At 42.3% G+C, this 17,241-nt stretch overlaps 1 protein-coding gene across 1 annotated transcript in view; it reads right to left on the reverse strand.

The window, feature by feature from the left end:
• Positions 1–17,241, reverse strand: part of LOC126868928 (leucine-rich repeat-containing protein 4C-like) — a 271,251-nt gene that overhangs the window by 192,052 nt on the left and 61,958 nt on the right. Inside the window, exon 2 of the mRNA XM_050624922.1 lies at positions 8,916–8,981. Within this exon, the coding sequence (XP_050480879.1) occupies positions 8,916–8,981 (66 nt within the window). The remainder of the gene's footprint in view (positions 1–8,915; positions 8,982–17,241) is intronic.

The raw sequence follows: 17,241 nt of genomic DNA on the forward strand, positions 1-17,241 counted from the left end.
CGAGCGGTACATTTTCCCAGCGTAGCTATAGTATCTTTACGCGATAACCGTCCGTTATTATCTCCTTTATAGCGGTGCTTTCGTTGACGCGTAATTGAAGTGCAAATGACGGGCGGCGAGGTATCGCGCCGCTGAAATTACGTTAGCCAAGTTTCAACAATCGCATTTTTATCCGAGCTTCAGACCGTGATTGACGGTGTCGATGCAATCGAGTTTCCGTGGCGTTTCGCGTCGACCAAGATATCGCTGGGCCACAGCGTGGAAACTCGAGTGCGAATAACAAATCAATCGAATCGATCGCGATTAACCTCGAGTACTGTTCGCGCCGAGCTTCCGTTAAATATCGATGTCACGCGCGCTAAAATCGCCGTCCGTGTTCGAATAATTGCGGTGACGCTGTATTTTGAAATTTGTCTTAATCCTTGTGCTCCTGTAGGCCGATTTCAGCCGATTTGATTTACAGCCGGCCACGAAAATCTGCACGTACGTATCGAATTATGCGTTTTTTTGGCAAAACCGAATTATGCGAAACTACCAAAGGAGCTACATACGCGCTTTGTCACGATATTATGCGCACTTGCAAACCGATAGAACTATTATCGATAGATTTCTAAAAAAAAAAAAAAAAAAAAAAATAAGCAAGTTGAAACATTTAACTAGCAAAAATCTTGGTAGAAAATTACTCCGAGTAGATGGGATGACGCGATATTAATACGACGTTAAATCTACTATTTTTGCAATTCTCTTGTTGAAATTAGTTAAGTAAGTGTTTCAGAGAAAAGCTGTAGACGAATTCGTACAGCTGGCGTGAACGACGAGTTTACGTGAGAAAGACGCGGTATTAAATTCCTACTCGGCTGAATATTAAAGGTGTGTACGAATTAGCGTGAGTGCTGGGTGTGACTGGAACGTTTTAACAGATACGGAGATCGTGTAATATACATATTTCAAATTGTACTAATTAGTCTTGGCCGAGAGTAATCGTTCTTGGGATCTGATAATGCGAAACAGATGGCAGAGAGAGAGAGTCGAAGCAAACAGTTAATTCGGTACATTTTGTAAAATATCGTACCACAGTCTACCATAAACACAGGTTTACGGTATACTTTCGGAAATGCTCGCTTTTACTGAAATTCATGCGATTTTTTCTTTCTTTTTTTTTTTGTACGTATGCAAATTACGAAGTAACGGTGGTGCAGCTACTGTTAATACAAACAAAATATTTAAAGGAAACACCGTTAAGAAAGAAAAATACCGCCGTTCTTTGCAAAATTCCGTTCTTCTCTGATTCTTCTCTGTGAAACGATTTGTGCGATATACCTAATACTTCGGTAGATGAGGATGCTTTAAAAGCACTGAGGGAAAACGATCCTCGTGAAACGCGAAGAGAGTTTGCTATAAAAATGGATGTTCATCGTTCAACTATAATACGTCGTCTTTCTTCGATTGGCAAAGTCAACAATCTGAATGAACGGGCATCGTACAACTTAAAAGATCGAAATAAATTTGATCGTTATCGATTCACTATGATAATTGTGAGCAATATTCGACGACTTAACAAAGTGTCCTACACATACTTTAAAACTATTCTTTTATTCACGAGGCATATTGTTGGAATGCGACTGGAACAAAAGATGACATCGCGTAGCAAGTTTTTTTCGTACGCTTAACTGTTCTCTTCGTATTCTAGTCGCTGGTTTCTTTCTTTGCATTTTTATATCTTTCTCCTTCTTTTCTCATTTTCGAGCATTAATAATTATAAGAATTATTTTTTCGTTTTAAAGGAAAGATACATGTTACAATTCTTTGCGATAAATCAGTCATAATTAAATGGCTTTGCGATCATTATAAAATTCTCTTGTTCATAAAAAGATTAATTTATACGAAGCTGTTTAATACAGTTAACTATTCTCTTGTGTATTACAGCGTTTCTTTCAATTAAGGCGGATATTTCATTGTTAATAATCGCATTTATTCTCTCGTTTCTTCTTCTACCGCTTCGGGTAAATTGACCACCGAACAATGAAGTCGTAACAGTATCATCGCTATAATTCTTTTGTTTGCGCCAACTTCTTCTTTCCAAAGTTAAAAACCAACGATATGTACGTTCACCAAGGCCGGATCTTCTTCTACCAAGTATAATCTTATTTAAATACCGAAATAATAATAAGATTTGAGGAATAGTAAATTATCTAACGAACAAGTGAGTTTCCATAGTAATAAACATTTACGCGTTATTCATTAATCCACTTATCGTTACGATGCAACAGGAATTTTGTAAATCTGCAAATCCCGTACATTTCAAACACTAAAATTTGTTCGTTTAAGGCTTTATTTTCGAGAAAATCACGTTTGAAAAGTTGTGGAATACGTACCAATACGAAGTTGGCGTTTGGAACGAACAGCGTAAGGACCTTTAATAAAAATCAATAACGAAGAATCGATTCTGACGGTGAACGCATGATCTTTAACAGAATTGTCCATGCTCGGACGAAAAATACTTTCACAACGAAGGAATCAACGACAAATGACAAACGCCTTCGACTTTCCCACATGCGTTCAGCTTTGATCGATAACCTCTAATCAAACTTGTACAACAAATTATCTTGTATCGATTGCTTGTTGAACATACGGTATTGAGTATCAATTTTAGACGGTGCTAGGTATCAATTTGTGGCGTGGCAAATTTCTGTAACCCGGGTAATAATGATTTTCGCGCGCAAATAATGTCCATCGAATGCGCGTGCTTCTCTGTCAATTCGTTACATATCTGACCGGTTATTCGTTAACGCACGGTGTATCAGGCGACGGAGCGAAAGGCAAGAAAATTGCATTAACGAAGTTTCGATAATCGCTTTTATATATCCAACTAGCGGTGATTTACGGCGTCGTGGCGGAATCAGCTTTCGCGCTTCTTCGCTTCGCGCTGCGTGCTTCCGTGAAGAAAGAGGAGAGAACCAAAGAGGAAAAGTCCATCGCGTGGTGGCAGATCGATCGCACGCGATCGTGACCGTGATCGCAAACGATTTAAACCCGAAGGAACAAGGTCCGTGTTTCGTTGTCCTGTAACAGCGAATAGAGGAAATGTGACGTCGAGGAAAACACGTAGCGTTATCGTTTCGACCTGGTTGTCACATCCTGACATCATCGATTCAGTCGATCGACCATTTACACTCGTTGTGGAAACTAGGTGAGTTAATACAGCACAATGTTGTCGCTTTTAAGCTTAATTCCAACGAAAACAAAATCATGCCATTCTTTAAACGTTTGCACGCATTGATTAACCTCTTTGAAAAGACACTAGTCGGGTAGATTAATCGTATAAATATTTTTTAACGACAGTATGTATTCTACGATAAACAAAAAGTTAACAAAATATATATAAATACGTATGGTGGAAGGGTAGTATTCGGCTTTTCAGCCACGTTGAATAATTATTAACAACGGATAATGAGTGATCGAAAATTCGTTACGGGATGTACATGTTGCTAGCTGTTCGATAACGATGCGCATATACAATCATTATATTTAATTAGGATCTAATATCGAAAAACTTGAGTTTTTAAAGCTAAATAATTATTATTACCATTACGAACAAATGTGTAATGATACTTTAATCATATACATAGAATGCTTCACGTTGAACTAGTATAATCCATCAGTGTGCAATAATCTGAAGTAAAATAATTTATATTAATAATATTTTAGTCGTACGAAGCGTAATTCTAAAAGAGAGAAAAAAAACAGTAATTTTGAGATACCGTGGAACACGTGAGTTAAATACATAATCGCATTATAACACGTATGCTGATTAATCGTGTTACTGCATTAAACCTGTTATGATTTATTACATTGTAATAATTCTCGTAACAAGTACATCGTGATAAATAATCATACTCCAAGATTTTGTTCACTTCAGGATCGATATAACATTCCATCATGACGCAAAGATACACGACAATTGTGCTTCGCGTATTTTAAGATTGAACGTTTGTCCTTAAGAATTATATCGATTGTAAAATCTTTTCTCGTAGAATAAAGTATTTAACGAAATCCGTTTCAGAAACTTCCCACCTTCTTCTCCTTTTTATCTTATAGTAATAACTCTTTGATTCAGTTTATCAACGGTGTCAAGGTGATGCCGACGAAAAACAGGTTTTTACCGGTTTCTTCGTGGAAAAACGTGACTAATAAGATTAACGCTTCCTACGAACCATCCTTACGACGTTATCTTTGGCAGAGAACAGCGCATCGAAAGGGACCAGATTCTTCTGTCGATAGATGTGATTTACTGGCAACGTGGGTATATCGATTTCTCTATCCAACCGGCTATATTTAGTTTTAAGCTACGAAAACGCGATATTATTGCACCGGTGGCGTTATTTACACTAAATTCAGTACCGTCGTTGTTCCATACATTCGTTGCTGTATTCAGAAGAATAAAGTGACAGCGATCGTAAGGATATTTTAAAATAGAAGTAATACGTCATATTCTGTATTTTTACTACTTTCTATATGGAATAATTCCCCTAAATCATTTTGATACGTATAAGAAAACGTCTACCATTTGTCCGGCGCAGCGAGCTATTGGCAAATGGAAATGTGTTTCGAGAGAAAAGTTTCGCATCAAGAAAAGGAAATCCTTCGTATTATCGCCGTGTCGATCGATCTTCCATCGACTCGTCATGAAAAATGTACATCTTTTAACGCGAATGATAAATCGTCTTTCTCTATTGGTAGCACTGTAATTTATTCACGTGTAATCCATTGTTTCCACGAGTGTATTAATATTCATTGCTCTAGGCCGCAAACAAAAAGATGAAAGATTAATTGCGCAAAGTTCTCCGCTGTATGCGGTGACGCAAAATCGAACGTAGAGAATTATAGGTGTATAGGAATCGATATCGGGAGACGGTTGCTTGATTTTTCTGCGATAACCTCTGGCTTATACCGTACGAGCCTTCTATTTTTGGTGGAAAATTCGCAAGTAGTTATTGTGATCGAATGTCGATAACGACAGCTCGCTACTGATACATATATCCATTGGATATGTCGTAGGGTAAAGCGAGTAGATGGACGTGACGCGATACCTGACGCGTTTAATAAGGTCGTGCACCTTATTGCCTCCGGATGTACGCGTATTCGCGAGACGGCGTCAACGCACAGTTTGGGAAGCTGTTCAGCCGTTCATACCGCGAATAATAGAGCGAAGAATGGATAGAAGAAATCTGGGCCGTGAGGAAAACTCCGCTGAAAATCTGGCGTTCGTCGAATATCACGTTGTCAAGCGCGAAATGCTATTGATCCTTTCAGAGGCCGTGGACTTAAGCTTCTCGTTCAATCTTTCACGAAACCTGAAAGACGTGCATCCACATATTTCTCGCGCGGATGTCGCCGTCCTCCTTACCACCACAACCGAATGCACGGTAAATTTATATCGAAGTATCTACATAGGTATGTACTTCTAACGAACTCTCGGTGAATTCCGTTTCTGTCCCATTTTTTGTTGTTTCCACGGGAAAAGTTCAAGCGTAAAACAGATTGCGCCTGTTTCTCAGAAACATCCGACTTTTTTCATGTACGTCGGTCGTTAAGCGGTATTTCGACGGTTGAACGCTTGTATATCTTTTTAAGTGTTTGTTGAACGGTAAATAGGTTATACACGTACATATACATACACCTGCGGAATAATTTACGCGAACGAGATTGGTTTGCGAACTTCATAACGATTAATCGAGAGCTATTATTTTTAATCAAAGGGAAACCATAAAATGAAACATTTAGACATTTTCTGCCGCGCCAACCTTCGTACTTTAACGTTTCTTCAGTCGAGTCGTTCGTATCTTTCCTCCCTGAATATATAATACGTTGTTTATGCGCTTCTAGAAGATAACTTTGAACGACGAATAAAACAACGTTACTTATGTAAGCATAATAATAAACCTACTAACAACTATTACGGAGTAAGACAAATTTTGAAAATCGGTCGACACTCTGCTGGTGTGCAAACATCTTAGTTTAAGTCACATTGCCAGCCACAAATTGTGAAAAGAAAGACCGCGATCGATCATTTTAAACCGTAAAGATTGGAACGAACAACGCGCCACAATTTCCAGTTCGTATTACGACACTCTGCTCCGTCGTCCATAATCGCGCTCGACGAGAGAACCAGTTCAACGGGCATTTTTAATAAGCCGCTGTCGCCCGTAATGAAGTCTCCGCCGCTGGCAGACATCTCGCGAAATTTATTCCCGCGTTCACCGTTACTCGAGCAGAAACGCTCTGGATTCAAGATATAAATCGTTTTCGACGACGAATGCGACATTTGCGCGCGTCTTCCTATCGAAGCAGCGTTGCTGCTTGCGGAGGCTGTTTGCGAATTGCGTATCACGATTCAGACGTTGCTTCGAGATCGACCTGGTTCGAAGTAGCTCGTTGATGTTACTGCGAACGCGGCGTGAATCGGCCGAAGAAAAATCGCGCTCGACGAAACCAAGGGAAGGGTGGGCCGCAGTGGCACAAGTTCTCAGAGAGAAGATACGAGGTAAATCGGTCGAATTTGACGAGGTTATTCGCATCGTTGCAACTCGTTTCCGGTCTCATATCCTCGCGTTGCTATCGCGGTCGACCAGGTCGAATCCGCAGGCGACGAGTCTGGCGAAACCGATGGCGCGCGCGGTAACCTGCGAATTACCAGCTATCGCGCGTAATTAGACACCTGCGATGTCACCTAGGCATCGCGTCTGTAATTCAAATCATTATCTCCGTCTTTGAGGAAGATTCGCAGCCCACGACGCAGGTAGTAAATTTCCAACCGTACAACGTCCCGTCTCGTCCAATCGAAGGGTAGATAAGATAAAGCGAGGCAAGGGTCGAGACACTCGGCAGCCGGTATACCCTGGAAATTAGCCGATTTCTCCGTTAACGCTGTGCTTCGCCCGACGATTCGAAAGTTCGACCTTAACCTTCGATCCGGCCGTAACCCCAATCTGGCTCCCATAAGATTAACGACGCGTTCCTTTGAACGCGGAATCTCCGCCACGATAAGTCTGATAATACAGACCAACGGCAAAAAAGCTATTTAACTTTTACCGAGCGAGAGGGTGGCTTTCACGGACTATCGGCCGTTGACACGATGACAAACGACGAATCTCTCTGGAGATAAGGACCCTCGAAACTAGGTGACTAGATTAAAAACAGTACTGGAGAAGAGGATATTACGATGGAAGCGTACCCTAAGCCCCAAGGAGTGATCTTCGTTGGCTCTCCGAAGACGTATACCCGGTTGATCGAGCAGAAAGAGAGAGAAAGAGAAAAAGAGAGACGGAGTCGCGGTAGGACATTCTCCGATAACGGACCTTGCCACGATCCTTATAGACGGTAATCGAACGTGCAGCCACTGCGAGAGACCGTACTCGGGGTGCAAGCGGAATAAAATTGCCTCGGCACGGGATACATCCTCGAGATAGAAACACACAGGGGACCAGAATGTTAGGCGAGCAACATCCCCGTGGAATCTATGGAAAAGGGAGGGAACAAACTGGAAAGCTACTGTTGGGCGAAGAGAAAGGAAAGCAGGCGAGATAAATCTGTTTCCAGGCGAAGATCATCGAAATTCCGGAGACGTAGAAGCACGAGGGTAGAGGAGCGCACGTAGGGTAGGCGAAACCGAAAGCAGATGGGGATTGATTGGCTCGTGTCTCTTTGGTGCTGGTGTAAAGGCAGCTTCGTCGAATCCCGAGCACACAAAGGGTCTTATGCACGCATGCACGCAATCACGCACACGTCGACTAGCGCGCGACTTGGTTCGCTCAGGCCGAGCCTCCGTGACTATAGCGACGACGCGACGCCACGCCACGCCACACCACGGACAGCTGGTAAACACGCGTGTATCGCCTACATAGCCACGTTAGCTCGCTTCGCGTCATTGCGTCGCGCGTATATCCCTAGGTCACGCGCATCCTAATATACGTAATTCGCGTGTGCGCGTACTCTACCCACGGTATACCGAGTGACGTATATAACGCGTACAACTCCTAGACACACGCAAAAGTACACAGCACGCGTACATACGGGTGAACAGGCGTTTCGCTTGCGCGAGATGGATATCGCAAGGGAAGACGGGCGGGCGTGCGAGCGAGCAAACGCGCGCGCGTACGCTCGCTGATTTACGCACACCCGACCGAATCGCTACTCACACATGATCGTGAATCTGTGCGGGACGCGTAACACGAAGCGTACACGAGCACAGGCGTATACGCGGCCAAGTGGAGGCGCATAGATCATAGAGACACATGTGCATGGGGAAGCACGCACACGACCCTATATATCAACTGTGTGAGGACACACGCGATAAACCGGCCGTAGCTACACGTACATCCGCATTAAGAACACGAACACACCGCGGGCCAGCTTTATGGACACGGACAGAGGGCATAAGTGCAACGAGAACGAGCTGGAACGAGCTGTATCGAACAGCGGCTATTGTTACGGGTATTATTTGCAGCTAATCGGAATGGCCGAGCGTACGTGACAGAGGGCGAGGGGAGAAGCAAGGGAAAGTCTCGTCGACGGTGAATGCATTTGGCGAGTGAATGAGCGAATGGCAGGGAAGTTCGTCGAGCGACATGGCAGGTTAACCTGATTGCGGACCGGCTCGCTACCACGCCCTGACCCACGAGATTTTCAAGATATCCGACACACGAGCCACAAGAGGGTCGCCAAGCACGAGGTCAACCAACTCGAACCCTCGCCGTCATCAACGTCGTCGTCGTTATCGTCGTTCTTGCGCCGTTGCAGCACGTTCTCTTTCGCGCAGCTTTCATACGCGTACTTTTCCAAACTTTTCTACGTGTTCCACGCGTCCTTAAATAGTAATCAGGCTCGAGAGTACGCAGATCGAAATAGAAACTCACCCGTGACGAGCGTAGTTGCGAATCGGCCGACGAACGGTGCTTCGATGACTCGCGTTGGTGATTCATCTGAAACAAAACCACGGGTGCTTGTTAGATTGATCTGCAGCCTGGGGGATTTCGAGGAACCGGGACGCCGAGTGCTGCCACTCGAGACAGAATCCAGTAAGCACCGCAGGAAGTTATAATTCTAAGCAAATTCCTATTTTTCACGTCGTATAACGCATAATTTAGCGGTAGACTTGGATATCGATTGTCGTGTGTTATTCTACTTTGCATATACCACTAAACGTTTAGCAGAACTCGTGTTTTACAAATTGATACGGTTTTATCGCTTCTAATGAATTAAAAGCGACACTGAATTAAAAGCAATCTACAACGACGATTAGTTTCTCTAGGCAGAAATTGCCGATCTAATTTTCGAATGATGTACACGACGTTTAATGCAATAATGTAACGATTAAAAGATCATCGTTACGGTTCACGTATAACATTTTCCGTCGCGAAGCTGTTCGCACACTTGGACATGTACAATTAATTAGCCCGCTATTTAAATTCAGATTTCGGTTAACGAAAGATCCGCTAATCGCGCTCGAACATATATGATATATGCGAGATTTTATAGCAGACGGATTTTGCGTTACAAACGATATTACGCTTTTTATGCGGTGCGATTAGAATTTTCATTACGATACAGAGCGTTCAAAAAAAAATTGGGCAAAAATTTGAATACAAGTCCTATACTTATATCTCAAGCTAAGAAACGAAATTCACATAAATTCGCATCTACAAGCTGAAAAATGTATTTATTTCTTGGAAAACATAACACCGGTGTTTATGCAATACGCGTAGTTCTTATTGTTCGTCTTTTACGAAGCGCAATTCTCTCGTAAAACCACCGAGAGTAAGAAAGCGCTCGTTACACAAAGACGTAGAAATGTTCGTTTTGCGCCCCTGTTCGAGGAAAGGCAACGTGAGTCGGTGTATTGGCGAAGCACGAAATGGCGTAGAATCATTTTGCGCGTAAAAAGAAATTTGCACAACGCGAACCGTCGCAAAAAGTTCATCGAGAACGAGAGGCCAGGTGAGATGGAAAAATTGCATCGTTAACGATTTAAGATTGTCGCCGCAAGAAAGTTTAGCAAACGCGACTACTTTAGCAAGCTGAATGCGAAATCACCGCTATGCATAAAACATCGCTGACAATTATTCTTATTACATGCTATCTCTCCGACGTTATTGTCGCTTCTTGCTCGTCCAGTACCCCTTTGCATCGTCGAATTTCCGTGCAAAGAAACCGTTTCTACTCGTGCCGCTCGGATTTCCACGGTTCCTGTAATCGCCGGAAGTCATCCTCCACCGCGGAGTCGAGAATAATTTGCTGGAAACTCGCGAAACTGCAGAGGGGAAAAATGAGAAGGAGCTGAGGAGGAGAAAGGAAAAAATGCAGCAGCGTCTAAAACTTCGGTTCCTAGCCTCGTTTGTTTATTGTTTGAAACTGCGAAGCTAACGGGCAGAGGGGTGAAAAGTTGCTCGAACTCGTTGGAACATCTGTAACGAACGAAGATCGCGTTTCAATGGCCGAATCGAAGGGAAATTTTTTTTCCTCGATGGAAAAAGAAAGAATTAAGAGCGTTCGTCGGTGAGGTGATCGATAAGCTTGTTTCTTCTTCGCGAATCTCGCGAAGCAAAGGAATCCTATCGAATACGAACTGAATAAGAATGAAAAGTTGCTCGGTTTGCGATGTGCATTGAACGAAATTAATTAAAAACAACCGCAACTTTATCCTATCCGTCATTAGAAATATATATATATATACAATTAAAAGCTTCCACTGGATGCAACGAACGATCCAGTGCGCGTTACGATCCGATATTTAACGCATTGTGTTGATAGAGCCTCTTGCTCGCGTTTACCATTTATGTACTCTTCCATCTTATTGAGATATTACCTTTTGTTATCGTATTATACCGCCTAGCTTCGGTACACATTCGTACGAACACAATTCCAACGATACTACGTGTCGGTATTGTTGCGCGCGTATTGCCTCTGCTATCCCATCAAGCAGAATCGCAAGACGTTACAGAATCACAAATCCCCGTCGAAGTCATTGCTCATTGTGCACCGAGATTCCGTGTCTACGCTGGAATTCGATGAAGAAAGTACAGTGGAGTTGTGAGATGCAGGAGAAGGAGAATGAAAGGGGCGAGGAAGGGAAGCAGGACCGATCTAATCGACGGAGCTGGTTCTCGGTCGGAGTGTTCGGAATAGTTGCCGAAGAAAGCTGCAAAACTGACACCGTGCGCCGCAGCTATGTAAGGGCGAACTGGCGCAGTAAAACCGACAACTACGGCTAATAGAGAACGGGAACCACCGTCTCACCGTGGATTGTACACACCGTTAATTCGATAGCTCTGTCACGGACGTCAAGAATGTTCCGGAATTCCATTCGAAGCATTTGGTATATAGAGGAGGATCAGCGTAGCGGCGACCTCGATCTAAGGATTTTTGTTGCAGCTAGCGTCGCTGACTGGCATCCGATCGATTTCTATTCGCGCTGAATTTACCGAACCTCTTCGACTATTAGTATCTACTCGTTGCCAGCGAATCGCTTTGAAAAATTGAGCAGTGGCAAGGAGAGGTGGATGGTCGATGCTTCTCTCAAAAAATGCATTACTCGTGTGGTCTGCGAGAGTTTTCACCGCTGAATTCTCTCGTTTCCGATGTGCTCGCCGTCGTGGAAACGCACCGCATGATTCATCGGAATAATATATTCTCGACGTTAAATCGGAATCTCGGCTACCATTTTCGATCAGCTTTTAATCATTTATCGATTCTTCGCGTTTCCATTTAATTTTCTCATTATCTTATCCATTAATTTATGACGTACAAAATATAAAATATCAAATAGGCACGCGACAACTTCAAACAATTTATCATCGATGTCTCATCGAAAATTACAAATTACATGAAAATTGGTTTTCGTAACGTATATGATATACGTAGACGTTAATTGCTATTAAAGTACATTAACTCGAGAACTACGAAATCTGTGAAAATGGCAGATTCCAGAGAAAAACAGATTTCCTATTATTATTATCGTTAAAAGAAAACAACTACTTTTGATAAAATTAATTCCAACTTTTATTCGAACGGAAACATAAATCATACGTACGTATTTATTTTAATTATCGTTTATTAACATTATTGCTTATGTTATATTATTATTATATTTAATTTACATTAATTATTATCACTTTAATCATAACGATCTATACGTGCTAAATTTAGTAAAAATTTAGTACCGCGAAATATCTTCGAACATATATCTACGTAGATATTAATCGTTTGTTAAATTGCATAATATAGACGTTCGAATCGACGTTTCCAATAATACTATCAATGGTAACTGCTTTTGATATAATTGACCGGGAGTTTCACGCGAAATGTAGACAGAAATTATAATTGAAAGTCCGTCGCGAAAGCCCAAAAATTGAAACCGTGCGCGGTTATCGTTAGGTTACGAGTGGGGCACATGCACACACGTATCTGCTGATTTGAATTATTAGTATGTACGCGACGAACAAACAGATAAGACACAGTTGCAACGTTTCGTACATCGATAGATGCATTGAAAATCATTTCGTGCCAGCAAATTTTATTGTTGGCCGGATACTATAATACTTCAGCCCCACTCATGAACCCATTCGTTTTTCTTTTTTATGTATACCATATTAAAAATGGTTATTTCTCTTATCAACGAGTTAAGTTTGTTAAATGCGTCCGCCTACTTCGAAATCGACTGTAATCGTGACATAAATTGCATCGAAGCTTTCCACGAATACCTGAAGAAGCCAGGCCGAGACACGGTAATCTGTATGGGAAAAAGTTGTGCAGAACGTGCACCTCGACGACATATTTCAAGATCATCGAAATCGGTGAGGTGTACCCTGTTCTATATAATTATCATAAAATATTATAAACGGATGAGTTACAAACGGAAATGGCATAGCGTAGCTGCGAACGATAAATAACAGACCGAAAGAACGCGAAGATAATGAAAGGCCGAGAATGAAAACATTCAAGTTCAAGAGATTCCGTAAGTCGTATGTTTTCTCGTTGTAATTTGAGCAAGAGGGCAGAATGTAACGAGAATCTCTTTCTCTTCTACGTGTCGCTGCATCTAGGGTTTCTAAGATAATCTGTTATCGTTTGCAGGATTACATGGTAACGCGAGTGTCTTCGGTTTTCACTCGCGTGACGATCGTTTCTTAAACGATCATTGTAACAGCGTTCATTTTAATAACTTGTCGCATTTCGATATAAAATATTTAACATAAAGTTGGATAATACTAAAATATCTGCGAAGAACTGTTATTATCTGTATTTTAAAGATGCCATAAATACATTTTCATGGTAGGGGTTAAATTAATAACCCTTAATAATAACAACATAATAACAATTTCAAATTAAATTAAAAGTCTCCACGAGTTAAGTGAAAGAAGCAGAATTATGGTCAGAGAAATCGCAGCAAAGTAACGGTGTTCCTTGTTGGGAAATCCATCGATAATATCGTAGTTCACAACGTGTTACGATGCGGCGATTTAACTTTTAGTCAACATTTCCCTCTGAACTTAGTTTAACTGAACTTAACCCAGTTTACTGCTGTAAATTTCATGCCTTCTACTATCGCTTCTCACCGGTACAACGAAATATGTACCTCGCGAACAACGGAGACCGAAAGAACGTAACAGCGGCCCTCCCCGGAAATTCCGCGAGTCGTAGACGCTGTAACACGAGTCCGAAGCTAAGGATAATGCCGCTTCGATCCACCCTCTTCGCTACTACTCTTCGCTCTGTAGTTCGATACGTTTCAACGAAAACCTATAGCGTCGACGGACGATTATTTTGTTTGCCAATGTGTGTCTGTGTCGAGCAAACTCGAGTAATCGTAATAAGATTAAATTCAATGGAACTTCCTGTTCTCCGTAGAATTCGACCCATACTGTTTGACTAACAGGCTTTGAAACTACTATGTACCGTGACGAACACTTTGAGCTGTGAATATCGCTCGCGTGTTGCAACTCGCTTGTCAATCTTTTCAGTTTGTAAGAATTTGCACCTGTTACGTGGAATAATTTACATTCTTTTGAAGATGTCTTTAATTTTAAGGGGATGCATCTTGACTAGATATTACGCGCATCTTTAACTTTCCATGGAAATTAAGTTCTAACACGTGAAACTGTACGTACGTTCCATCATCAATACGGTCTATTATTTTCAGGCAAGTTTTCTCTTGAAATCGAAGTCGATAATTCGCATAGACAATAATCAAGCCACAAACAGTCTCGACGATGATCTTCTCCGAATTTTTAACAGATCCTCGACTCTCTTAAAATACATGGTTAAGAAGTCATGCATGACTGGAAAACGTTATTTTCCATTTATGGCTTCTGAGTAAATGGGTTTATGGATTTATGTCGGGTCATCAATTTTTTTGCCAACATCTCGTTATCCGTGTAGTTGTTAACCAACTCTCCTTTGACGCTTCTCGGCCAAAATACCCTTAAAACTGGGCTAATGACCAAGCGGGAAAATTTTCGATCAACTATCTGTTTCCGTTTTGTTCTTGCACGCGTAGCTAGCAAACGCTAAAGGAAACACAACCCAACAGCGATAAAAATCGTACCATCCAGATGCTATATAAAGCATGTTATAGTCCCGTGATAAGTATAAGTACATGTTCGTCCAACTAATCGCGGAAAGCAGACTTAGCGTGTAACAGCACGGATTACTATAATTCACGATACGTTGCATAAAATAATCGCGACTATTAAGATCAACATACGCTATACGCCTTATCGCCGATCGCACGTTACAAAAAGAACGCACCTTTCTACTGCCATAACAAACTACGTACTCTTTTCCGCCCTTTTTTTTTTTTTTTTTATTTATGACAGTAGCCTTTCCGATGTTCGATATATCATCGGCAGACTTTCCCCGCAACAAATCTACAGCCATAAATCCACCGAGAACAACTGTTTTGCACTTTCCCATAAATTCCGCCAAGAAAACAAGCGGTTAAACCCTGCGCAGGCGGATAGAGCGTATCGCGAGAGAGCAACGGGCGCAATTATAATTTCTTTCGCCGTATAATTGCGCGGAGCGTTGATCGCGTCGGGCAAAGAGGAAACATCGAGGGCGAAAACACACGGGCCATCGTAGCATTGTCGAAGAGAACGGGCGAGGATGGAGGGACAAGAGGCAGGATCGAGAGAAAGACGAGGCGAATTCTAGTTTCGCGGGAATTCTATGGGCCGTAGATTTCAGCCCGATGTAACGCGAGCTTCGGGAAAGTAGAGGGTAACGCGGGACCCGAGCGTTTCTGCCGCATGTATTTCGATACGTTACCATTTCCAGAACCTATAGCCGTGGGGTCGAGCTGGGAGACGATTGCTTTGCACTTCTGTGCACGCCCCCGGGGCAATCGTAAGTTGAGATACCTACTGAGAGTCTCCCTTCTCTCCTTTCCTTCGTCTCCCTCTCATTCTACTTCTCCGTCCCCTTTCTACCCCGTTTCTTGCCACCCTTCGCCTTAGCTTTTCTCTCTCAGCTTCTCTCTCTTTCCATTTCATCTGCCCTTATCCTCTTGCAGAGGCAGGTCGCGCTTCTCTCCTTGCGACGTTCAAGTCTCGAGCCCCGAATGCAACCGGCACCGCGAACTGAAGGAGCTCGTGTTGGTGTAAGACTCGCTAAGAGGGTGGGCCAGACCGAGAGATCGATCGCTCGAACGTGCTTTCGGCATCCTCGAATATTACCCTCCACCTATAACCGACCTATATCGGCCGGTGGGTGCACGTAATACCGTTGCCTGTTTGTGCATAGCTATGTATTTACTTACGTAGGCTCGAATATTGGACATATTGATGCTTATATGCGCAGGCCATCGTCTTACACATGCATTTATGTATGTGTGCTCATATAGATATATGTATATTATATCATATATGCTTATATAACATAGCGTTCGTATAAATGGGTTACTATGTTAATGCGTCTTCGTATATATATATATATATATATATGTATATACAGATGTAAATGGATTTTAGGGACGTGGATGGACGTGAATGGACGTGGAAGGGTATAGCGTTCGATGAAAGATCGACGCAAACAAAATGCACTCAGAAGCTTCTAAAGTTTAAGCTGTTGAAATAACGTAGAGGATGGAATAATAATATGAAAAAATTATTCCGCTTATTTTGTAACTTAAAATAGACCTAAAACAGATACTAGAGTATTATATTCGATAGCGACGAACGTGTCTGCAAAGAAAAGTGTTTTCATTTTCCGCTCGTTTCTATAGAATATCGCCATGGAGGAGCGTAAACGTAGTCGAGAAGAAAGTCGACTCGGACAGCATCGGCCTATAGGGAACCTACAAGTGGATCGCTATGCTACGCAGTACGTAAACGGGTCCGTAATTTCCATTATTAGGTCCGCGAATCTACATATGTATGTAATCACCTTGTTCTAAGGTAAGTGTACGCACGTACTGATAAAATATGGCTTTCTATATGGCGGTTGCATAACGTATATGGTATACGTATAACGCGAGTTCTGGGGAAGAGTTATAGAAGAAAGTGCGACGGAGAGAGAGAAGGGAAAAAAGAAAGCGGAGAAAAATGATGCGGTATTGTCGAGTGACGATAGATACGAGTCGCGAGCCATCTGTCCACCGGTGGTGTGCGGAAAATCGAAAGCGATGTTGAAGGGGGCGGCATCTGGTACATTACGTCCCTGGTGTTATCGCGAGTGCAGCCCTCCGATATCGTGGACTCCAACTTAGGGAAAAGAATTTTCGTTTAGCGCGGGAGAGAAAACCTTGTCGGTAGAATCGAGTAGAAAATTGGAAAATGGTTTATCGCGAGATTCGATGCATTTTTGTAGCCGCCAGATTTCACCGGGTTTCGATACGTTCTACCGCATTTTAATAAAATTCCCGCCTCGTCTCGATTATGAGCAGTCGCGCGCGACGTACTAAAAATTTTATCGAAACGTATAAAAGTTATACAGAACGTATGATAAACATTCGTTGGAAAATCTCTATAATTTTCTAGCGATTTCCTAATGAAATTGTATCGATCGAATCTTGTTGGGGAATGCTGGTCCAACAACGGGTGCAAATTCTCCGAAACTCCAACGAGTCAACGCCTCTTTGACATACGACGCAGTTGACACCAGGGAATACTAGAGACAACATTGACACAACGGGATAATAGTGGTATATACTGGAATTACATTGGCAGTTACGAGTTCGTACATTGT

This window comes from Bombus huntii, chromosome 8, assembly GCF_024542735.1.
Source record: "Bombus huntii isolate Logan2020A chromosome 8, iyBomHunt1.1, whole genome shotgun sequence".
In the NCBI taxonomy this organism is placed as follows: domain Eukaryota; kingdom Metazoa; phylum Arthropoda; class Insecta; order Hymenoptera; family Apidae; genus Bombus; species Bombus huntii.